The following is a 26,674-nucleotide window of genomic DNA, read 5'->3' on the forward strand; positions in this document are numbered from 1 at the left end:
TAGTAGGGCTGACTCAGTTTCTTCCCCGGTTCAGAGCATAGTCGAAGATCCAATGAGCCCCTATTTTCTGCATCATGGCGATAGCACAGGTTTGCAGCTTGTTACTTTGATTTTGAATGAAGAAAACTATTCAACCTAGAGCAGATCAATGATTATGGCCTTGAGCGTTAAAAACAAGGAAGGGTTCATTGATGGCAGCATTCCTCAACCCCCACCGAATGATCCACTCCATGGGGCTTGGAGAAGATGCAACATGGTGGTTTCGGCATGGATTTTAAACTCTATCCCAAAAGAGATGAGCACCAGCGTGATCTACATGAAGACAGCAAGAGAAATTTGGCTTGATCTAAAGGAACGATTCAATCAAAGCAATGGTCCAAGAATTTATTAATTACAGAAGACTATTTCACCTTTTAATTTAATTATGGGTGAGGGTGAGGAATCTGATTCCATCTAATTACTTGTATCACCACCTAGGATACAAGTCTACTAGATACAGTCAGACACTTCGGATATGTTATCCTAGTATGGCATAATAGTGCATTTAGACACCAACAAAACTAAGAAGATGTCAAGAATTCAAGGATTTAAAGTACATTTTCTTCATTAGATAAACATGCAAATAATTAGTTTTTATTTAAATATAGACATATAAATGGTCAAGAAGAATAGTGAATTTGTACAGATTTGGTTATAGAGCTGTGACTATGAGCAATGATTCTTATAGAAGCTAATTCTGTCATTCTCTTGTTTTTGATTTCTACTTTTCTTCAGTGGTTCTCTTTCATTAATCAGACTGTTTTTATTCTATATTCTCTGACTTTGCTGCAGGCAGCATGCTCTCCTTTTCTGCTCCAGCTCCCTGTTTTGTTCTCTTGTCATGTTTCAGAATGGGATGAGTCAAAAAATGGACCAAGACAAATGAGACATCTATTGTCCTAAGTGTCAGGTATGCTGGCCCATTCCACAAAAAAACCAGGACAGCTTGCATGGTATTTACAATTAAAACCACTACCTTAATAGTATATACATGAATCCCTCAGTTTGATGAACCAAATCTTGACTATACAACAATGATGGCATATGATAATATCACAACTAGCAATGGAATCATGTGCCACATGATTGAAATAAGAAAACCAAAATGGTAAGTCATGTTGTCACCACTGTTAGATGCATCTTATGCAATTGAATCAGCACCTCTACTAAATTACAATGAAAGTTAGACTCCAAACTCGACATAGGAACCAATATTAACACTGATCATTCTACTGTGGCACTATCCAGCTAGAATACGCTATGTTTTATATATGCTAGCTCTTTCACAGGCAAATTAAAGAATATCTATAAAGTATTCTATTTATAAAGCTAGCTCTTTCACAGGCAAATTAAATTTTTTTTTTTTGGAGGGAAATATTGGAGAGAATGTTACTTTATAAAGCTAGATGTTTCTATTTGAGTTTAATTGTGTTTCTTTGGATCTTCACAGATGATTGTTTTATGATTATGCGATCCATCTCTTGCCTCCTATGCTCATTGTCCGGTGGTTCCCTGACTCCATTCCTGCTTTGGCTTCTTTGGCTAAGGCTTCTCGTGCCCATTTGTTTCTTAATCTTTGGTATTGAGATTACCATGAAGTCCTCCACCTCTGTTAGAATTTCAGAAAGTTCTGAGGTTTGGTAGATTTGATTTCCTTTGAATCAATTGCAATTACTTATGTGTGCCACAATAACTGTATTTACTAGTTATTAGTGATGCGAAACTTTTTTCAAGTTTCAAAATTTTAACTTCCACGGGAAACATTACAATGTCAACTTGACAGGAATTGAGGTTGGTGGGACTTTTTCTAAGGCTTCCTACTTATTTATTTGACGATGGAGCAAATAAAGGTGCCATTATTGACTGTGGTACAACCTTGGCTTATCTCTTCCAGATGCAGTTTTCAAGCAATTACTCAATGCGGTGGGGGATTATTTTCTATTGTATTCAATTTCTAGGTTATTTTGATACCCATATATATATATATATATATATATATATATATATATATATATATATATATATATACACACACACATATATACATATATATATATATACATACACACACACATATATATATATATATATATATATATATATATATATATATATATATATATATATATATACATACATATATATATATATACATACATATATACATACATACATATATACATACATATACATACATACATATATACATACATACATACATATACATACATACATATATATATATATATATGTATGTATTTTTGCTCATTTTGATACCCACTATTTCCAAAATTTCAGAAACTAAATATTACCTTAAACCTTTAAACCTTTAAGATTTAGCCCTCTAACATCAAAAATTTAACGTAAAGAAAAGATTGGGTCTCACCTTGATGATGGCTTCAACAACTTAGCTTTTTTCCCGTCTACTTCTTCTCTAAAGCACCCACCAGCGATGACGAGGCTGCAACTGACGAGGCTCCGTTGAGAGGAGGAGAAGAAGGAGACAGCGGAAGGAGGAGGCGGAAAATGAGAAAATAGAGAAAAAGAGGGGATGGGAGGCGCCGGTTTTGGGTGGTCGGAGAGAGGAGAGGCGGTGGAATGAAGGCCGCGCGAGGGGGGAAAGAGCGCGAGGGAGAGAGAAAGGCGGTGGCCGTCGGATGTCGCTCGGCGCCGGAGAGGAGAGAAGGGAGGAGGAGAGGAGCTAGGGCTTGATCGATCGGGATGCAAAATGAGGAGGAAGGGGCCGGCCGCTTGGTTTTGTTGTTAATTTGGCTTTTGACGATGCTTATTAGCGTCGTTTTAGGTTGGGACTATGACGATGCTAATAAGCGTCGGCGTTTCAATTACATTACAACGACGCTTTTGAGCGTCGTTTTTTCTTGAGATTTACCGACGCCTACCTAAAGCGTCGGCAAATTTTGGCGGGGAACCCTTTTTTCCCGACGCTTCTCGCTAGCGTCGGAAAAAAAGCGTCGGAAAAGGCCAATTTTCTTGTAGTGCAAGTTAAAATTTCCAAAGAACTTGCATGTCGGCCATTTTTTTTTCTATGAAGATTTTTCTTTTTTTGGGAGAGATTGAACTATGAGATATGAAACCATGAGATTGGTGTGAAAAAACAATTAAAATATTTGACCAATGATTTCCAATAAACTGACAAAAAGATCAGGATAAAATTGCTATTAGTAGTGGTAATCACTCACATGCACAGGATCGATGATCTAATAACCATGCAAATCACTAGTTACAGATAAGAGAATGTACCTTGTATCATGGAGCCGACGCTGGCTAATTGTTCTTTGTGCTGTACCACTCTTGTACCAGAGCTGAAGCAGAAGCATGGCCTACCAGAGAACGTGTGATCGTTGTATAGGTTTTCTCTCTCGCTCTTGGACTTGTATAAGGAGATTGATGAGTATCCATTTAGTTTTTACTTTTCATGAATACAGAGGGACCGGGCTCCTGTACTTTTCCATATGTTACTGGACCTCCCATTATAATCTAAGTACTAACACTATTCCATCTCCTTGCATATGTAACTAGGAATAATGTCTTATCATGATTGGAAAAACTTTTTTTGAAAAAAAAAAAAAACAAAGTTCTAAGAAGATCCTAATTATGATAATTTAGATCATATTGGAAAGTAAGTCTAACAAAAGTTCCACCCAGTACCTTGTAGAGAATTATAGAAGGTTTGATTTTTTTCTCTCTCTATTAAATTGTTCTGTTGCAGACCTTCCTTCCTGGTCTAGGTCTTTATGCAAACTAAATTTATTTAATTGTTCTTTCCTCAATTTTCAGCATAATCTTGTGTATGATTTTCTAAAGCATAGACATGATCAGCAGTTGAACTTCCCAATGCTCCATTGGCTTCAGATTAGAAAAGTGAAAAATATCCTGTACTCTGAATCTTTCCTAGATTTCAACAGTCTCTTTGAACCTTAATTTGTAGTTACAGTTGGGACCAAAAATTCCTGGAAAAGATGGAGGGAGAGAGAGGAGAAGATGGCATGAGGGAGAAGATGGTGGGAAGGGAGGGGGAGAGAGAGAAGAGAGCCAGCATTGAGATGGGCGGATTAGATAGGGGAACAGGGTAAATAGCTGCAAAATCTTGGCGAGAGCAAATGGAGGGGTAAACACAATCGGTGGAATCAGGGGAAGATAGGAAAGATGGTATCTTTAAGAAAGAAAGCAGGCGAGCCGGAGGGTAGATGCGAAAGAATCCAGGCGAGCCGTTCCCATACAACATGGCTGGTAGGGATGGAAATAGAACAGATAATATTTATCTAATCTAATTTTATATCTGAATCTTTACTGATATAAATAAAAATTTAAGCATTCAACTAATATCTATATTATGAAATTAAAAAAATAAATAAATATATTAATTTGATTTACCATTTACTTAGTAATTTTTTTAATTCTATGGTTATAAAATTTAATTATTTGACTTATATCTATATTTGTACCATATTTTTGGCATTTGATTTGCATATGTATCTATTTTAAACAAACATCATTACAAGAAAATACACATTCCGCGACTAAGATTCTAGTCGCCGAATAACCATATTTGGTCGTCGAAACCTTTTCGCGACTAGCATACACTTCGTCGCCGAACCCTAGTCACTGAAAGGTTTTGGCGACCAATATTGTGTGGTCACCTAAGGTACACCAACAACGACCAACGTTTGGTTGCCGAAGAAAATTTCCTGCGACCAAATCTGTTGTCGCTAATTTCATTGTTGACCAAATAGTTGGTCGTGGAAGGTTAGTCTTCCGCTACCAAAAAAATGGTCACTGAATGTCTATCTTCCCCCACTAATAGTGTGGTCGCAGAATGTATTGAAATGCATTGGCAACAAACATTTTTTGGTGGTAGAAAGTATTAACCTGTATTTAATTAACAATTCAAATGATAAGCTTAATATTTATTTTTGGGCTCGTTCCAAATCCTGTACAACCAACACAGCCTATCCAATATCCATATTGCACAATACATTTGCTCATCCAAATAGAAGTATACACAATGTTGGAGAATCCATAATCATTCATTATAAATATCATCATCTATAGGTCTAAAGTCAAGCATACCTATTAACCATACATCACAATGTTTCATCCATACCATATGTTAAGGTGATAATTGATAGTCCCTAGACTCTACCACAAGTGCATGGGTCATGACAAGTAGAATAGGGCAAAAAGAGTATCGTTTCTACAAGGAGGCGATTCAAGTACCAATTTATAAATTTTCTATATTATTTAGACGACCTCAAATTGATGTGATTGACTGCAATTTCTTGACCTGAAAAATCAAATATGAAAGGTTCCTAGGGCTTGGATTTCATCAATTGAATTCCTTCAATGAATTTAAATCTGATTGTTAATATTCTGCTAATTACAATGATCGAATCCCTTTTTTTTATGTGATATCCTCTTTCAAGGCATAACACCTATACCTATATTAATCCTATGTCTACTTTCGTGATCATAGAAATTAATATAAATTCATTATGATATGTGAAATTCTTGATTGTAGATCATAAGGGTGTGCATTTATTTCTAAACTACACCACCAATGTTTGATAAATTCACCAACTAATATTGAACTTCAACTTTCGTTACTTCATTCAACATCTTAAGCATGCAATTCATGGCCAGTAAATTGCAAGAATGAAAACCGAAATCATCAAATTGCAATTAACAAAAGATGTTCAATACAACCATACTCAATTCATATAAAAAATTCAATGACTACGTCCTAGCCCTAGGATAAGAAAACTAGCAAATCATAACTAATAAATCAATCCCATTATTTCTCAAACATAAATTCGCATTCAACATTCTTAATAACAATTCAGCAAATAAAAAAATAAAATATATATATATATATATAAGAGAAAGGAAAAGAACTCTGTATTTGCAAAAATCCTCCGTTCCGTTCTTTCTCCCAGAATTCCAGCTTTTTCTTCCTCTCGGAATTTCTAGCTTTTCCTCCTCTCGAAATTTCAGATTCTCTGCATTTTTTTTTCTGCTTCTCCTCCTCTTCGTATCTGCTGGCCCCCCTCCTCTTCTCGGAATTTCCTTTTTTTTTGAATTTTAAAACAGATTTCCTCCCTATCTGCTAGCTGAAATCCCGAAATTCTAGGCTGATTTTTAGACTCGACTCCCAGCTGAATTTAGAGTACCAAAACGATATACTTTGGAGTTGGACCCTTCACAAAAGTTTTAGATCTCGTTCTCAGCTTTCCAACGCACCTAGGTTTGCATTATTCTGACTTATATAACTCCATATACAAGCTGAAAACCGAAACAGGGTATGGGCCGCAGTAAAATTCTGGACAGATTCAGACTTTTCCGTTTCGGCTAAGGTTTGGACTTCAAAACGGCAGAAATTGGTTTTGTGATCTTCATAAAAGTTTTAGGTCTACCTCTTATCTTTCCAGCAAGCTAAACAACATATGAAACAGAGGTCTGTAGCTCTAGTTAGAATCCAAAAACCGAGTAGTGTTCTGGGTTGACTAGACCAGCCTAATTTCAACCGAATTCAATAATTAAACACCTGCAAAATACCAAGAATTTTCAAGAATTAAATAATTGTAAAAGACACCTAAATTATAGACAAATGAGCTAAGAACATACAAAACACTCTAAAACAAAATAATTAAGACTAAAAAAATGTGTGAAATAAATTTCCACATCAAATACCCCCAAACTTGAATGCTTGGTTGTCCTCAAGCAAAAGAAAAACTATAAAAATAAAGGACAATAACCATAGTCAGGCTCAACTCATCACACCCAAAGGACCTATCATGCAAACATCAAATCTTCAACTTAGTACATAAACAATAGCAAATGAAGGAAAACTAAGCATACTCACATTCTCTAGATCAAATATCCATATATAATTCCAAACTCAATCATATTTATCATGCGACCAACACAATTGAATCATGTAACAACTCAACCTGCAATCACCCCTTCTCACTACTACAAACAAGGTAGCAAACTAGAGTGTCACGCCCCCGCCTCTGCGAGGCACGTGAGGCACCTAGTGCCCACGTGGGGGCCACATGAGGGGGGAACACGGAGCTCTCCTGCCAGATATTGTCCGATTCTGGGGCTTCACGCAAGCGTTCTTCACCCCTCCCCGGTTTTGTTTTCCACCCAAAATGCGTCTGCAAGATTAGGAGACACCCACCTCATATGCCCAGGCTCTGGAACGAGTCTTTCCGATGTGGGACTATTGGGCCTCACACCCTTCCCACCATCGGACAAGAGCCATCCTCGGCTCTGATACCAAATATCACGTCCCCGCCTCTGCGAGGCACGTGAGGCACCTAGTGCCCACGTGGGGGCCACATGAGAGGGAACACGGGGCTCCCCTGCCAGATATTGTCCGATTCTGGGGCTTCACGCAAGCGTCCTTCACCCCTCCTCAGTTTTGTTTTCCACCCAAAACGCGTCTGCAGAATTTGGAGACACCCGCCTCATATACCCAGGCTCTGGAACGAGTCTTTCCGATGTGGGACTATTGGGCCTCACACCTCCCACCATCGGACAAGAGCCGTTCTAGAGCCTGGGCATATGAGGCGGGTGTCTCCTAATCCTGCAGACGCGTTTTGGGTGGAAAATAAAATCGGAGAGGGGTGAAGGACGCTTGCGTGAAGCCCCAGAACCGGACAATATCTGGCAGGGGAGCCCCGTGTTCCCCCCTCATGTGGCCCCCACGTGGGCACTAGGTGCCTCACGTGCCTCGCAGAGGCGGGGGCGTGATATTTGGTATCAGAGCCGAGGACGACTCTTGTCCGATGGTGGGAAGGGTGTGAGGCCCAATAGTCCCACATCGGAAAGACTCGTTCCAGAGCCTAGGCATATGAGGCGGGTGTCTCCTAATCCTGCAGACGCGTTTTGGGTGGAAAACAAAATCGGGGAGGGGTGAAGGACGCTTGCGTGAAACCCCAGAAACGGATAATATCTGGCAGGGGAGCCCCGTGTTCCCCCCTCATGTGGCCCCCACGTGGGCACTAGGTGCCTCACGTGCCTCGCAAAGGCGGGGGCGTGACATAGAGAGTTTTTTTTTCTTCTTTTTTTTTTTGACCAATTATTCTTTGTATTTAAGTTGTCACTTGCCTTTTGACGCGAATACAAGCATTTGTGATGGATGCACCCGGTTACTCAACAAGTCACACACTTAAAGTGCCTTTGCATACTCATATTCCAAGTTGCCGTTTGACGTAAAAGTAAACATTGGTGATGAATACCCCTAGTTACTAAGCAACTCAAAACATTGGAGTAGAAAGAACTTAGTACACATTTATTTATTCGACTTTCTAATCATTATCGCTCTATTTACTTAAACCCTGTTTAGGACTAGATCAAAGGGGATAATCACAAGAAAAGCATCACACTCATCTTTTATGCATAATCACACAACTCATACAACTTTGCAAGGAAAGATGTACTTTAATAATCCCAAAGGAAAACAAATATGCTTACTCTTGCTTTATAAGATATTGTCTATCTTAAATCAAAATTCAATGCTTAAACACAATAAAGAACCCAAAAGTGTAATGTTGATCCTAGATAAGTCTCACACAAGTGCAAATGCATGTTCATTTCTCCTAATCTTTCACATAAAAATTTGGTTTGGAAGACATAGATATGATCACTATTAACTTGCATGAAAGTGAACAAACCAGAATTTCGAAAAAAATTTCTTTCTCAAACAAACATAACTAATACTAGCATTCAGCATAATCAAATATCCACTCCCCCAAACTTAGTTTTCACATTGTCCTCAATGTGAAAGCAAAGAAAAATGGAAGACTAATACTCTCCTTTTAGCAAGGCTGAACACAATGAATGTCCGACTGAATTGAACACGAACTAGCTTCTTGCTTGATTTTTCTGCACCTACACAACACAACCAAAAAGAAAGGGGTCATAACAATAATTATTCAAAGACTTAAATAAAAACAACAATTAAAACATATAACAAAAGACAAAAGAAAGGAATTTTTTTTTTTTTTTTGTGGTTGGGTTGCCTCCCAAGAAGCGCTTGTTTACAGTCATTAGCTTGACTTCCACACCATCAACCATAGGTAGGATTCTTCAAAGAGTAAATTACTCCTTTAGGAACCACATTACTAGCAAGATAAGGCTTCAAACGCTGCCCATTAACCTTGAATGCACCAGTGACCTCACTACGCACCTCAACAGCACCATATGGATACACTTTCGTTACCGTGAATGGGCCAGACCACCTAGAACGAAGCTTGCCTGGAAATAACTTAAGTCTTGAGCTGAAGAGTAATACTTGCTGCCCAATTTCGAAGTTTCTAATCTGAAGATGTTTGTCATGCCAATGCTTTGTCTTTTCCTTGTAAATCCGAGTATTGTCATAAGCATCCAACCTAAACTCCTCCAACTCACTCAACTGTAACAATCTTTTTTCTCCCGCAGCTTTCAAATCCATGTTCAACTCCTTGATTGCCCAATAGACCCTGTGTTCTAATTCCACTGGTAAGTGACAAGACTTTCCAAAGACAAGTCTGTAAGGAGACATATCCAAAGGTGTCTTGAAAGCTGTCCTATAGGCCCAAAGTGCATCATCTAACTTATTTGCCCAATCCTTTCTTGAATTGCTCACAGTTTTCTCCAAAATTTGCTTCAATTTCTTATTTGCAAGTTCCACTTGCCCATTTGTTTGGGGATGATAGGCAAGTGCCACCCTATGAGTAACCCCATATTTCTTCAACAAAGCCTCAAATGACCGATTACAAAAATGAGAGTCTTCATCACTAATAATAGCTCTCGGCACACCAAATCTTGAAAAAATATTTTTCTTCACAAATGTCATCACCACCCGAGAGTCATTAGTCTGAGTTGCAGTAGCTTCAACCCATTTGGACACATAATCCACTGCTACCAGAATGTACTGATTATTGAAGGAAGAAGGAAATGGGCCCATGAAATCAATTCCCCATAAATCAAACAGTTCAACCTCCAGGATATTGGTCAAGGGCATCTCATTCTTTTTTGAAATGTTGCCAACCCTCTGACATCTATCACACATGCTCACATATTGTCTAGTATCTTGATACATGGTCGGCCAGCAAAAACCAGACTGCCATACCTTTGCAACTGTCTTAGAGGTACTGAAATGTCCACCACACTCCAAGGAATGGCAATGGTCAAGTATATCCTGCATCTCATCTTGGGGCACACATCTTCTAATCATCCCATCTGCACAGTGTTTATAGAGTAGCGGTTCTCCCCAAAAATAATGCTTCACATCCCACAAAAACTTTTTCTTCTGATGATAGCTCAAATCAGGTGGAACAATGCCACTCACCAAATAGTTCACGAAATTAGCATACCAGGGGATGACTGAAACTGCCAACAACTGCTCATCTGAAAAGCTTTCATTAATGGGCACCTCATCTGCTCTTGACTGCCCCTCTAATCTAGACAAGTGATCTGCCACCACATTCTCCATGCCTCTCTTGTCTCGAATCTCAAGATCAAATTCTTGAAGCAACAGCACCCACCGAATCAAGCGCGGTTTGGCATCTTTCTTTTTCAGCAAGTACTTGATTGCTGAATGGTCCGTATATACGATCACCTTGGAACCTACAAGATAAGATCGAAACTTATCAAAAGCAAACACAACAGCAAGCAATTCTTTTTCAGTAGTTGCATAATTCAACTGTGCATTATTTAAAACTCTACTAGCATAATATATAACATGCAACTTCCTGTTTTTTCTCTGGCCGAGAACAGCACCCAAAGCGAAATCACTAGCATCACACATTAGCTCAAAAGGCAAACTCCAATCTGGGGCTGCCATAATTGGTGCTGACACCAACTCTTGCTTTAACCTGTTAAAAGCATTCAAACAGTCCTTATCAAAATCAAACACAACATCCTTATTCAACAGATTACAAAGAGGTTTAGAAATTTTAGAGAAATCCTTAATAAAACGCCGGTAAAATCCTGTGTGACCAAGAAAACTTCTAACTCCCTTAACATTTGCAGGTGGTGGCAATTTTTCAATAATTTCTATTTTTGCTCGGTCCACTTCAAGGCCTCTTGCTGAAATTTTGTGGCCCAAAACAATACCTTCCTGCACCATAAAATGACATTTCTCCCAATTCAAGACCAAATTAGTCTCCTCACAGCGCTGCAAAACTCGAGACAAGTTATCTAAACAACTATCAAAAGAAGATCCAAAAACAGAAAAATCATCCATGAAAACCTCCATGATCTTTTCAACAAAATCAGAGAAAATAGCCATCATGCAACGTTGAAATGTAGCAGGTGCATTACACAAACCAAAAGGCATCCTACGAAATGCAAAAGTACCATAAGGACAAGTAAAGGTGGTCTTTTCTTGATCTTTGGGGGATATAGAAATCTGGTTATACCCTGAATAACCATCTAAAAAACAGTAATACGCATACCCAGCAAGTCTCTCAAGCACCTGATCAAGAAAAGGTAAAGGAAAATGATCCTTATGGGTAACACTATTAAGTTTCCTATAATCTATGCAGACTCTCCACCTAGTTACTGTCCTAGTGGGAATTAATTCATTATTTTCATTATGCACCACAGTCATCCCACCCTTTTTAGGTACTACCTGCACTGGACTAATCCATGAACTATCAGATATAGGATAAATAATCCCTGCATCTAACCATTTAAGAACTTCAGCCCTAACTACTTCTTTCATGTTAGGATTTAACCGTCTCTGATTTTCAATAATAGGTTTATGGTTATCCTCCATTAAAATTCTATGCATACACAATGAAGGGCTAATTCCTCTAAGGTCTGATATAGTCCATCCTATGGCTTTTTTTCTCAATCTCAAAATACGTATCAATTTGTCAAGTTGCTCATCAGACAAAGAAGCACTCACAATCACAGGCAAAGTATTATTTTCACCTAAAAATGCATATCTGAGATGTGAGGGTAATGGCTTCAACTCCAGAACTGGTGCTTGCACATTAGAAGGGGGAGGGGGTGGCTTACCTTTGCCGATATCCTCAAAATAAATACCTCTCTTTTTTTCTTAGGACATGTAGCCTCTAATGCACACGCTACTTTAACAACCTCTAGATTATCATCTTTACTTGTCCCTGCACTCACTAAACAAGTCTCAAGAGGTTCTTTAGTATTTTCAGCCCTAAAAACCTCTCTGGTCGACTCATCTACAACATCAACTCGAAAAACATGATCAGTAAAAGAAGGATATTTAGTAGCTTCAAATAAATTAAACTCTACCTCTTCTTCACCAACCTTCAAAGTCAACCTACCATTCTTAACATCTATGATAGCTCCAGCTGTGGCTAGAAAGGGCCAGCCTAAAATGATAGGGATCTCGGTGTCTTCTTCCATCTCCAAAACAATAAAATCAACTGGAATGATAAACTTCTTTACCTTGATCAGCACATTCTCAAGAACACCCAAAAGATATTTGACCGATCGATTAGCTAGCTGCAAAGAGATGGTAGTAGGCTTCAACTCCTTCAATCCAAGCTTCCTAGACACAGATAAAGGCATTAGTGAAACACTAGCACCTAAATCACATAAAGCTCTAGAAAAATCAACATCACCTATAGTACAAGGAATAGAAAAACTCCCTGGATCTCTTAGCTTTGGTGGAAGCTTATTCTGGATAATGGCACTGCATTCCTCCGTTAAGGCAATGGTCTCGAAATCTTCCAATTTTCTCTTCTTAGATATGATCTCCTTTAAAAATTTTGTATATGTAGGAATTTGTGCAAAGGCGTCTGCAAAAGGAATATTAATGTGAAGCTGCCTAGACACTTTCAAAAATTTCTCAAACTGTTGATCAATTTTATTCTTCTTAAGCCTTTGAGGAAAAGGAATGGGAGGAACATAAGGTTCGACTGGTGGTAGTGGGGATGTTGTCTTGGCTAGGTCCTCAACTTCTTCACTGACCTTCTTGCTCACCTCTTCATAGTCTACTTCATCACCAACTATAGTCTCACCACTTACCTGACCAAGTTGTTTACCACTTATTAAGGTGACTGCCTTGCAATGCTCCTTCGGATTGACCTCTGTCTTACTAGGCAAATTACCCTGTCCACGAGAATTGATGGAATTGGCTAACTGCCCCAATTGCACCTCCACATTTCTATTGGAACTCGCCAACTGGTCAACCTTTGCTTCCAGTCTCTCAAATCTCTCCGAACTGGCATTGGCTAACTTCTCAATAGCTATCTTCCAAGACTGCTTACTTTCTAGTTGGGATGGTCTTGGTTGAAAACTAGGAGGATGGAGAGGTCTAGAACTGCTACCTTGGTTACCTTGATCTTTCCATGAAAAGTTGGGATGATTCCTGCAGCCTGGGTTGTATGTGTTGGAATAAGGGTTGTTCTGCTGCTACTGCCTGTTATAATTAGACACAAATTGAACTTGCATACAATCAGAACTCATGTGAGCTCCTCCACAACAATCACAACTCAATACAGGACTAGAAACGGAATTCACATTACCCAGCTTACCGAACATTTTTACTAGAGAATCAACCTTGGCATTCAACATGTTTATGCCATCTACGTCATACATACCTGGAACTTTCTTAGGCATACCTCTTTCATTAGACCACTGATAATTGTTAGAGGCCATTTCTTCTAACAACTCATATGCCTCTTCTGTTGACTTACTCATTAAAGTACCTCCTGCAGCTGCATCTATGGTAATTCTAACTGAATGTATTAATCCATTATAGAAAGTCTGTATAATCAGCCAGTCAGGAAGACCATGATGTGGACACTTTCTCTGCAAATCCTTAAACCTCTCCCAGGCTTCATACAAAGATTCACCATCAAACTGAGCAAAACTGGTAATATCATTTCTAAGTTTGGCAGTCTTACCTGGGGAAAAATACTTACTCAGAAAAGCTTGTGACAAGGCATTCCAGGTGGTGAAAGAGTTAGGCGCTTTGGAATTCAACCAGGCCTTGGCTTTATCTTTTAGAGAAAATGTAAAAAGTCAGAGTTGAATAGCATCATCACTAACTCCATTCATCTTGATTGTATCACAAATCTCCAAGAAATTGGCAAGGTGTGCATGTGGATCCTCAGCATGTCCTCCACCAAACTGCTCCTGCTGCACCATCTGGATGAGACCAGGCTTAATCTCAAAATTATTAGCATTTACTGTAGGTCTCACAATACTGGGTTGAGCACCATTGACATTCGGCACTGCATAGTCACTCAACAACCTTTTATTCTGGTTATCTTGGTTATCTGCCATGGCTTCTGCTTATTTTTGCTTTAGCTCTAATCTTTGTTGTTTCCTTAATGCTCGTAGGGTTCTCTCAATTTCTGGATCAAAAGGCTCAATTAGCTCACAGTTTCGTGGCATACACTAAATATAGAAAACGTAAATTAACAAAAAGAACAAAACAGTCTAAATTAATGCAGAAAATTATTTGTATTGATATTAAAAACAATCCTCCCCGGCAACGGCGCCAAAAACTTGATAGTCCCTAGACTCTACCACAAGTGCATGGGTCATGACAAGTAGAATAGGGCAAAAAGAGTATCGTTTCCACAAGGAGGCGATTCAAGTACCAATTTATAAATTTTCTATATTATTTAGACGATCCCAAATTGATGTGACTGACTGCAATTTCTTGACCTGAAAAATCAAATATGAAAGGTTCCTAGGGCTTGGATTTCATCAATTGAATTCCTTCAATGAATTTAAATCTGATTGTTAATATTCTGCTAATTACAATGACCGAATCCCTTTTTTTTATGCGATATCCTCTTTCAAGGCATAACACCTATACCTATATTAATCCTATGTCTACTTTCGTGATCATAGAAATTAATATAAATTCATTATGATCTGTGAAATTCTTGATTGTAGGTCACAAGGGTGTGCATTTATTTCTAAACTACACCACCAATGTTTGATAAATTCACCAACTAATATTGAACTTCAACTTTCGTTACTTCATTCAACATCTTAAGCATGCAATTCATGGCCAGTAAATTGCAAGAATGAAAACCGAAATCATCAAATTGCAATTAACAAAAGATGTTCAATACAACTATACTCAATTCATATAAAAAATTCAATGACTACGTCCTAGCCCTAGGATAAGAAAACTAGCAAATCATAACTAATAAATCAATCCCATTATTTCTCAAACATAAATTCGCATTCAACATTCTTAATAACAATTCAGCAAATAAAAAAATAAAAAAAATATATATATATATAAGAGAAAGGAAAAGAACTCTGTATTTGCAAAAATCCTCCGTTCCGTTCTTTCTCCCAGAATTCCAGCTTTTTCTTCCTCTCGGAATTTCTAGCTTTTCCTCCTCTCGGAATTTCAGAGTCTCTGCATTTTTTCTTTTTTTTCTGCTTCTCCTCCTCTTCGTATCTGCTGGCCCCCCTCCTCTTCTCGGAATTTCCTTTTTTTTTTGAATTTTAAAACAGATTTCCTCCCTATCTGCTAGCTGAAATCCCGAAATTCTAGGCTGATTTTTAGACTCAACTCCCAGCTGAATTTAGAGCACCAAAACGATATACTTTGGAGTTGGACCCTTCATAAAAGTTTTAGATCTCGTTCTCAGCTTTCCAACGCACCTAGGTTTGTATTATTATGACTTATATAACTCCATATACAAGCTGAAAACCGAAACAGGGTATGGGCCGTAGTAAAATTCTGGACAGATTCGGACTTCTCCGTTTCGGCTAAGGTTTGGACTTCAAAACGGCAGAAATTGGTTTTATGATCTTCATAAAAGTTTTAGGTCTACCTCTTATTTTCCAGCAAGCTAAACAACATATGAAACGGAGGTCTGTAGCTCCAGTTAGAATCCAAAAACCGAATAGTATTCTGGGTTGATTAGACCAACCTAATTTCAACCGAATTCAATAATTAAACACCTGCAAAATACCAAGAATTTTCAAGAATTAAATAAATGTAAAAGACACCTAAATTATAGACAAATGAGCTAAGAACATACAAAACACTCTAAAACAAAACAATTAAGACTAAGAAAATGTGTGAAATAAATTCCCACATCAATAATCATCACCAAATACATCAAAATGTAAATTAAAAATTTCAAAATATATGATCTTGCTATTCATCCAAACAACCATCATATAGACAAAAATATTCTTATACCAAAAAGCTTGTGGGTTTGTGTTGCCCAAAAAGACAACCCAAAAAGGGGGGGGGGGGCGTGAATTGGGTTTTAAGTAATTATTGCAATTAAAAAACTTTGTGAGTAACTAATTAAAACTTATTGCAAGTGGATTAATTAGTTTTCTATATGCAGTGAATGAAGGGAATGGAAGAGACAATGAAACAATCACAAACACAAGAGATTTTATAGTGGTTCGGAGCTAACCCTTGCTCCTACGTCCACTCCCCAAGCTTCACTTGGGAGTTCACAATAATCCTTCGGATTACAGCCTGTTGTTTTACAAGCTCACAACCCAACTTGTTGTTTTACGAGATCACAACGAACTCGATCGGTTTTCACAGGCTCACCGACTAGAACCACCCGATTGTTTTCTCGGGATCACAATCGAACCCTTACACGCTGGTTTTACCCTCGGCGCACCAACCAACCTTAACACCCTTGATTCAATCCCCTGATTGAATCAAGTAAGAAAAGCAGTTTGAAAAGAGTACAAGGATAGCTTCTTGAAAAGCGTATATAAACAATATGAACAAAGAAGAGTTAGAAGCCCTCAAACAAATTTTTGGATGTGGAGAAAGGGGCTTCTCAAACTCTGCAACTCCTCTTGAATGTGTTGAAGATTTGCTGTCAGAAGGGGAGCCTTGAATGCGAGGAAGATGTTTGGAGGATGGACTTCAATGCACTTCTTCCTTCTTTCTCTTGTATTTACTCTAAAGAGGCTTTGGTAGGTGGAAATCCCTTTTTCTTTGAATGGAGTCTCTTACTTGGTGTCTATTACTGTTCAATCTGGCTATTTAAGCAATCTCCATAGAAAACTAGCCGTTAGACTCACTTTTAGGGCCGTTCTGCACAATCTGCAACTCCTGGCACAGTGTCCGTTGGGATCGGAGTCGACTCGCTCGATCTGGAGTCGACTCGGCTGTTGCTGGAGTCGACTCATGCTTTACTGGAGATGACTCGCCCACTGTTCAGGATTTGAATTAAAGTGCTGTCCCGTTCTGGAGTCGACTCGGCCAACCCTGGAGTCGACTCGCCAATGTCTGGAGATGACTCGGCCCTCCGGAGACGACTCGTTCTCAGGGTTCCAGAGATCTGTTTTTCTGTATTTCTTTCTCGAGTCGACTCGGATCATCTTGGAGTCGACTCGGCTCTCAGAGCCTGAAAACTGATCCTCTGTGTTTGGAGTTGAACTGCCTCTGAGTCGACTCGGATTTTGTTGGGGTCGACTCGGCTGACTTGGGAGTCGACTCGGGAGTACTTGGAGTCGGCTCGGCTCTCAGGATCCAAAAACTGTTTCTCTATGTTTTGAGTTGAACTGCCTCGGAGTCGACTCGGACTTTGCGGGAGTCGACTCAGCTCTCAGAGACCGAAAAACTGCTCTTTTGTCGTTGAAGTTGAACTGCCTCGGAGTCGACTCGGACTTTGCGGAAGTCGACTCGGCTCTCAGAGACCGAAGTTGGCTCTCTGACTTTTAGTCTTGCATTCCTCTGAGAGTCGACTCTTGCTTTCTTTGGAGTCGACTCGAGTTCTTCTGGAGTCGACTCGGTTCTCAGAGTCCAAAACAACTTCTCTGTCTTACTGTCTGTTACTTCTTGAAGTCGACTCGGAACTATCGGGGGTCGACTCGGCAAGCATCGGAGTCGACTCGAATTCTTCAGGAGTCAACTCGGTGACAGGGTCTGAGATTCATCTTTCTGTCCTGCTGTTTGTTCTCAGTCGAAGTCGACTCGTAATGTGCCGGAGTCGACTCGAGTCTGTGCCAGAACGTCTGAAACACTTGGAGTCGACCCGAAATCTTCCGGAGTCGACTCGCGTTCTAGACTTTGGTTCAAACTGAGTTCCATACTTAGCCAAAATGTATTGAACCAAGGCTAGAGATAATTAAACATAAATTCACAAACATTTGGCTGAAACACTAGATTGAATTCATTAGTATAACGTAAGATATACTCAAATGCTTTGAGCTCATCAAAATCAAAATAGGGTTATAATCAATCACTCCACAATCTCCCCTTTTTTGATGATGACAAAACATTGAGTATTTGTAAAGTGAATTGCTCAACCAAAAAGAAGATTTATAATAAAGTTTTGAAATGAATTCACGTGTCTAGTCATTTAATTTATCCAAAATTTAAAAGTGTGAAACAGTAAATCCTGAAGTTAAAGCTTTCCCTTTCATTTGGAATTATATAAACCTTCATGTCATGCAATCAATTGTTTGGCTTATATGTGTTTAATGAATTTGCTTTCTTAAGATTTCAGATTCTCCCCCTTAACATATGCATTCAATTTTGTTTAGATTTTCTGAATTTTCTTTTAATGTCCTGAAGCTTTTGAGCTTAAATTTTTGGTTTTAGAGGAAAAATCTGCCAATTTGTTCTTGAGTATGATTCAACTAATCTCCGAATATCCCTTAAATGGATTCTAGAGCTTACTCCTTTAGGAGCCCCAACAGAGAGATAATGAGCCTCAAGGTATTGAATCCACTTAGAACAAATTACTTTGTGCTTTAAGAATTTTCTTTTTATTGATTCTCTTTACATTTCAATTCAATATATTTTCTCCCCCTTTTTGTCATCATAGCAAAAAGGCAGAAAGCACAGAAAAGTACAAGAACTCAAGAATGCACAATTTTGAAAGGAAATTTCTACTCATTGTATTAAATTCAAATTTGAGTACAAGTGTGATTACATATCAAAAGAAGTCCTCAAGGGACTGTATATCATAAAGTAAAAAGAACAAAAATACTAGGGTTTCTTTGTGGTGGAGGATGTGGCTCCCTTGCTCAGTCTAGTGTGTTTGATGCCCATGCTTAACCCCTCATTGATGTTCCCTAGTTGTTCGAGAATCTCCATGGTGGTTCTAGACTGAGTCGAAGAAATGTTGTTCACACTCTCCTGGAGGGTGTCAAGTTTGAAGATCAGTACATTGGCTAGTCTCTCTGCACCCTGACCCTGGTTGCCTAGCTCACGTCTGATGCTATCTCGCATCTCCTTTGTGTCGTCCTTGACGTCACTTATGTTCCAGTATTGACCTTGAACTAGGCTTCGAATGTTTAATATCTCCTCCTTTAGATTTGCAACCATCTCTGTCATGGCTGCTAAGGAGGGAACTAGCTCGGTGGAGGGAGCACTCTGAGGACCTCGGAGCTCCCTCAGCAGATCATCTCTCAGATCCCTCACTATCTCCTGCCGCAACTCTCGGAGCTGCTCAAAAGATATCCGGACCTCCAGTGGCTGCTGCTGAGAAGATGGGGCAGTGGAGGTGGAGGGCTCTGTATGTGTAGGACCAGAGATGGAAGGATAGGTGGGAGGATCTGTAGAGTGGTCTTGGTCATGGTCAGGACTGGGTGAGTGATGAGCGGTAGGGTCAGAAGATGTGGATGATTTCCTAACCCAGACTCTCCCTACCTTGTGGAATCCCATCCTATGAAAGGTCCCCTCACCCATGCGATCTGTAAACCGCAATGAGCGAGAGGGTTCCCCCTCAGGAATGGGGACCTCTAACTCCCTAAATATAAGGGTGAATAACATGCCATAAGGGAGGCTGAGCCTAGGTTTATCTAAGGGTTCACAAAGGTACTTGTAGATGAGTTTTGGAAAGTTGATGGGAGTGTCTTGGAGGAGGTAGAATATCAAGGCCAGGTCTCTCTCGGAAATGAAGTCAAACCTACCAGTCTTTGGGAAGAGAGTCCTAGAGATGATACTAAGGAGAAGTCGCATTTCAGCCGAAAGCTGATTTGCGAACACCTCCTCTATGGGGGACAGGGGTGGACTCCCTAGGATGGCCATAAGGGCCTCTGTCCTATCATAGGGGTGTGTGGGAACAATCCCCTCACTCGAGAGATGGAGGACTCGAGCAATAAAGTCCTCCGAGATGAAAACAGGGACACCCATAATAGTTCCCTGGATACCCCGCTAACCCGTGCGACTGTACCATAGAACTCCCTCACTAGCCCTGGATAGGTAGGGAGGTCAAGAGTGCAGAAAAACTCTAAAACCTGGGCTCTAAGGTGATGCCCTAGGTTGAACCCTTCCCGGGAGAGGAAGTCAAAGTTGACTTGCCTCCCAGTAGAGACAACATTCCCGGCACATGAGCGCGAGGGAACCGGCCTAGGCGGGGAAGGAACCGGAGGTGGTGGCCTCGCCAGTTCGTTTCGAGCCTTGGACCGTCGCTCGGCCCTGCTCACGGAGACGGGTCTCTTTCGGCTTGGTACAATGACCTTCCTAGGCATTTTGACCTAAGGACGGGGAAGGACACAGAAACTAGGAGGAAACCTCGACGGAGAAGACCTAGACTGGGTTGGAGACGAGTTCGGAGACGGCTCTAGGGTTTTGGAACAGTGTCGACTGTCAATAGAAGTGAGGAATAAACGTTTCGATTAGGGTTAAAAATCAGATTCCTGACCTCGAGTCGACTCCGGTAAGTCCCGAGTCGACTCGACCTCGAGTCGACTCCCAAATATGCGCGAGTCAACTCCCCCATGAGCCGACTCTAAGATATGTCCGAGTCGACTCGAACTCTGGCACACAACCAAAAATATTATTATTCTCGTGCCAAAATAGAGAGAGTTATGAGCTTATCTAGGATTTAAGACCTGATTTGATGATCATAGATAAGAAATCTTATGTCCAACATAAACTAATCCTCAAAATCTATGAATTAGAGGAGAGTATCACTAGAATGGATCAATCACTCCTAACCCTCTTCTAAGTATGCAAAATCGATCTTCACTCAAAGATTTTGTGAAGATATCAGCAAGTTGATCATCAGTACAAACAAATTGAAGTGTCACATCACCATTCAGTACATGATCCCTAATGAAGTGATGTCTTATCTCAATGTGTTTAGTTCTTGAGTGCTGAATTGAATTTTTAGTTAGATTAATGGCACTTGTATTATCACAGTTAATGGAAATTTTATCTTGTTTAATGCCATAATCTTCAAGTTGTTGTTTAATCCACAAAATTTGAGTACAACAGCTCCCTGCAGCAACATATTCGGCTTCAGCCGTAGATAGTGCAACTGAGTTTTGTTTCTTGCTAAACCAAGAGATTAAGTTTTCTCCTAAGAATTGACATGACCCGCTGGTGCTTTTTCTATCAAGTTTGCAACCAGCAAAGTCTGAATCAGTGTACCCTATTAGGTTTATGCTCGAATCTTTAAGTACCATAATCTTTATGCTCGAAGCGCTACGGACGGGACGAAATCCATTTCACTATCTGTCTGAAAGGAAAGATATTAGGTATTTAAAGATTCTCTTAACCGCAATTAAGTGTGATTCCTTAGGATTTGATTGATATCTAGCACACATGCATACACTGAACATGATATCAGGTCTACTTGCAGTAAGATATAATAAGGATCCTATCATACCTCTATACATCTTTTGATCTACTGATTTACCTGATTCATCTTTGTCCAGTTTGCATGATGAACTCATGGGTGTGCTGATTAACTTGTTTCCTTCCATATCAAACTTCTTAAGCATCTCCTTGATGTATTTAGCTTGATTGATGAAGATCCCCTCTTCAAATTGTTTGATTTGGAGCCCGAGGAAATAGTTCAGCTCTCCCATCATGCTCATTTCAAATTCACTCTGCATTAAGTCAGCAAACTCTTCGCAGAGGTGATTGTTAGTAGCACCGAAAATAATATCATCTACATAAATCTGCACTACTAACATTTCTTTATTTTTCTTCTTTAAAAACAGCGTTGTATCAACATTTTCTCTAGAGAATTCATGGTCTAATAGAAATTTGCTAAGTCTTTCATACCATGCTCTAGGAGCTTGTTTCAAACCATAAAGTGCTTTGTTTAGTTTATACACATGATTAGGGTATTGATGATTTTCAAAACCAGGAGGTTGTTCTACATACACCTCCTCATTAATATATCCATTTAAAAAGGCACTCTTTACATCCATTTGAAATAATTTGAAGTCTTTAGAGCATGCAAATGCTAGTAACAATCTAATTGCTTCAAGTCTAGCTACAGGAGCAAAAGTTTCATCAAAGTCTATACCTTCTTCTTGATTATAGCCCTTTGCTACTAGTCTAGCCTTGTTCCTAATCACGATTCCATTTTCATCAAGTTTATTTTTATATATCTATTTAGTTCCTATTATTGAGTGTTCAGTGGGTCGTTCAACTAGGTTCCATACCCTGTTTCTAGTGAATTGGTTTAGCTCTTCTTGCATTGCATTTATCCAATTAACATCATTTTCAGCTTCTTTTATGTTTTTAGGTTCAAAGTGTGAGACAAATACTAAATGATTATTTAAGTTCCTAAGTGATGCTCTGGTTCTAACAGGTTGAGAGGGATCATCTAAAATTAATTCCTTAGGATGACTATGAGCATACCTCCAAGCCTTAGTCAGCCCATGATCAACAATTACCTCTTGGCTTGTTGATGCTTCTCCAATTTGCTTTGGTTCATCTTCTTGTAATGTCATCTCATCAATTTTTTCTTCAAGAATTTCTGCATCATCATCAAGAGCTACTTTCTTGCTAGAAGAGATATCATTAGTATCATCAAAAACAACATGTATAGACTCTTCAATAACAAGGGTTCTTTTGTTAAAGACTCTATAAGCTTTACTTGATGTAGAATATCCCAAAAAGATACCTTCATCAGATTTAGAATCAAATTTACCTAAGTTATCTTTGTCGTTATTATGAATGAAACACCTACATCCAAAAACATGAAAATAGTTTACTTTAGGCTTTCTATTTCTCGAAAGTTCATAAGGTGTTTTCTTTATAATGGGTCTCAATAAAACTCTATTTATTACATGACATGATGTATTAATGGCTTCTCCCCAAAAATACTTAGGGAGGTTACTTTCACACAGCATGGTTCTAGCCATTTCCTCTAGAGTTCTATTCTTTCTTTCTACAACTCCATTTTGTTGTGGTGTCCAGAGAAATTATGAGTTATCCCCTTTTTACTAAAAAATTCGTCAAATAAATGATTTTCAAATTCCGTTCCATGATCACTCCTAATAGCTATAACTGAAGCATTTTTTGAATTAGTAACTTTCTTATGAAATTTCTTAAACACAGAAAATGCTTCATCTTTATAAGCTAAGAATATGACCCATGTGTATCTAGAAAAATCATCTACAATGACAAGGCCATACTTGTTTCCACCAAGACTTGTAGTTCTTGTTGGTCCAAATAGATCCATGTGTAGTAGTTCAAGGGGTCTAGTAGTAGTGACACAATTTATGGATTTAAAAGAGTTCCTAGATTGTTTGCCATATTGACACGCTTCACAAATTTTATTTTTCTCAAATTTTAGTTTTGGCAGACCTATTACAGAATCTCTTTTAACTAGTTTTGATATTGTATCCATACTTGCATGACCTAACTTACGATGCCATAGCCAACTTATATTATTAGCCTTAGTATCACTAGCTACTAAGCAAGGGTTATTTTTGGCAAAATCTTCAAGATCTACTACGTACACATTTTCACGTCTTATTCCTTTGAATACTAAGCTATTGTCAATTGAGTTGGTTATGATGCATAGGGTTGGCTTAAACAGAACATCAAAACCCCTATCACATAATTGACTTATGCTAAGTAAGTTATGCTTAAGACCATCTACAAATCGTACATTATCAACAAAGGTTGAGGAGGTGATTTGTACTTTACCTATACCAACGGTGTGACCTTGGTTATTGTCTCCAAATATCACTGCACCTCCCTTTTTAGGCTCAAGGGTGAAGAATTGCTCTTTGTCACCCATCATGTGTCTTAAGCAGCCACTATCCAAGTACCAACAGTTTTTGTCGACCTTGGCTGCAAGACGCTCCTACACAAGAAAATCATACAATTTTAGGTACCCAAGTTTTCTTGGGTCCTTCATGGTTAGTAATGTTGGTTCCTTTTGGAACCCAAATCTTTTTAATTTTTCTTTTAGCTTTTCCTTTTCTATGGTCACACACATTAGCTTTATGTCCTATTTTTCCACAGCAAAAACAGGTTATATTCTTAATTTTGCTTTCTCCTACTTTCACAAAAAAATTACTAAGAAGCTTTTGCTTATTCTTAGGTTTATACCCTAAACCAGCTCTATTAAATACAGCTCGTTGATTATTAAGTATCATTTTCAATTTTTTAGAACTATATGTAAACTTTTCTACAAAAGGTTTGTATTTTTCAAGTTCTTGTGCTAACTTTTGTTTTTCTGTTTTTAGTATGTTTAAGTCTTTTGTGAGATTATCTCTTATAGTTTGTTTATCGTTTTTAAGTTCTGAAATTTTTTTGGTTAGTTTTTCATTATCTTTAATTAAGGTATTAATTTTTTGAATTAACATTTGCTTACTTGTTTTAAGTTCTAAATTTTCTTTAATGATAAAATCCTTATCCTTAATTAATTTATCGTATTTATGGAAGTGAGATTGATTGGTTAGTTTTAGCTCTTTATTCTTAAGATTTATTGTCTTATATTCATCCATTAATTCATTAAACGCATCATACAATTCATCAAAGGTAAAATCTAAATGCGTTTCAGATGTTACCTCATTTTCATTCGCCATAAAATAGAAGTTGGCCTTTTTCTCTTGTTCCTCATCCGATGATGATGATGATGAATCGGAATCCGTTAAGGTGGAGACGAGGACTTTCTTTTTCTTATGTTTGCTGGCCTTCTTGAGCAAGGGATAGTCAACTCTGAAATGTCCCGGCTTCTTGCATTCATAGCATCTGATTCCTTCATTTCTCCTTTTCTTACCTTTATCCTTGTAGTAGGAACTTGAGGGACCTCTCCTCTGATGAAAGGACTTCTTTCGGTTGATGAATTTTCTGAACTTTCGCACGAGAAGAGCCTCATCATCATCTCCCTCATTATCTTCTTCTTCACTGCTGCTACTGCAAGATAAATTCTTGTTAGAAGAAGTAGATTTGAGAGCTATTATCTTTTTCTTATGAGAGGATTATTCTTCGCTGTGTTGTTTCATTGTGAGCTCGTGCGTCATTAGGGATCTAAGAAGCTCCTCAAGTGGAAGCTTGTTCAAGTCCTTGGCTTCTTGGATTGCCGTTACCTTGGCCTCCCATGATCTTGGCAAACATCGAAGAATCTTCCTGACAAGGTCACTATTAGTATAATTTTTGCCAAGGTTTTTTAGGCCATTGACAATATCAGTAAATCTAGTAAACATGCAAGTGATAGTTTCATTAGATTCCATCTTAAATAGTTCATATTTATGAACTAGTATGTTTATTTTAGATTCTTTTACTTGATTCGTGCCCTCGTGGGTCACTTCAAGCCTATCCCATATCTCTTTTGCAGAATTGCAAGTTGAGACTCTATTGAATTCATTACGGTCTAAGGCACAATAAAGCACATTCATTACTTTGGCATTTAGTTGTGCCTTCCTAATATCATTGTCATCCCAATCTTTTTCAAGTTTGGGTATAGTAACACCCTCTACAAAAATTGATGGGTTGTATGGTCCATTAACTATAGTGCTCCAAATCTCATAGTCTTGAGCTTGGATAAATATCCTCATCCTAGCCTTCCAATAGGAGTAGTCGGTTCCATTAAAGAATGGAGGTCTATGGGTGGATTGCCCCTCAATATGAGAAGATCTAAATGGGGTTGTCATTTTGATCTTTTACTCTTTTGATAGAAGAGTTCCTGCTCTGATACCACTTGTTGCCCAAAAAGACAACCCAAGAGGGGGGCGTGAATTGGGTTTTAAGTAATTATTGCAATTAAAAAACTTTGTGAGTAACTAATTAAAACTTATTGCAAGTGGATTAATTAGTTTTCTATATGCAGTGAATAAAGAGAATGGAAGAGACAATGAAACAATCACAAACACAAGAGATTTTATAGTGGTTCAGAGCTAACCCTTGCTCCTACGTCCACTCCCCAAGCTTCACTTGGGAGTTCACTATAATCTCTCAGATTACAGCCGGTTGTTTTACAAGCTCACAACCCATCTTGTTGTTTTACGAGATCACAACGAACTCGGTCGGTTTTCACAGGCTTGTTAGATGTATGCCCTAGAAGCCAATCTGGCTGACACATTGTTAATTCTAGGGACATAATTTTGTACTTGACTATTTATTATTGAATAAATAAAAGGCATCTTTTCATTCATATTATTTATGTGTCTATGAATCGTCCAAGAAATTAATAAGATGATGATGCATATTCTCAAGAGTTGAGAATTTGAGCCATGTATTATTGGTGATTAATTTCTAAATGCTCCTGATCAATGGATCATCACGAGGATGGTGATCGATCCGATCAGTGCACAGATCACTTTCCTTCTAAATGGACGAGACTTGAGTCCACAGTGTAGGGACACTGAAGTGATAGTGCAGGTGCTTGTTAGAGAACAAGGGTACTGAGCGTGACCAAGACAAGAAGTCACTTGGATGTCTATCCACTCGTCAGTGACTTGCTTGATGTTGCAG

At 38.7% G+C, this 26,674-nt stretch overlaps 1 protein-coding gene and 1 non-coding gene across 2 annotated transcripts; one reads left to right on the top strand and one right to left on the bottom strand.

The window, feature by feature from the left end:
• Positions 1–9,057: 9,057 nt before the first annotated feature.
• On the bottom strand, positions 9,058–14,325 carry LOC120110689. Its single transcript, XM_039126281.1, has 7 exons — positions 14,085–14,325; positions 13,572–13,943; positions 13,374–13,456; positions 12,073–13,146; positions 11,681–11,791; positions 11,221–11,524; positions 9,058–11,136 (listed from the first exon to the last, which is right to left on the bottom strand). Exons 1-7 carry the CDS (start codon positions 14,323–14,325, stop codon positions 9,134–9,136), a joined length of 4,188 nt encoding a protein of 1,395 aa, XP_038982209.1. The 3' UTR covers positions 9,058–9,133.
• Positions 13,826–13,932, top strand: LOC120110702. Its single transcript, XR_005511843.1, has one exon. It is a non-coding gene; the product is annotated as a small nucleolar RNA R71 (small nucleolar RNA).
• Positions 14,326–26,674: the final 12,349 nt, after the last annotated feature.

This window comes from Phoenix dactylifera, chromosome 4, assembly GCF_009389715.1.
Source record: "Phoenix dactylifera cultivar Barhee BC4 chromosome 4, palm_55x_up_171113_PBpolish2nd_filt_p, whole genome shotgun sequence".
NCBI classification, from domain to species: Eukaryota; Viridiplantae; Streptophyta; class Magnoliopsida; order Arecales; family Arecaceae; genus Phoenix; species Phoenix dactylifera.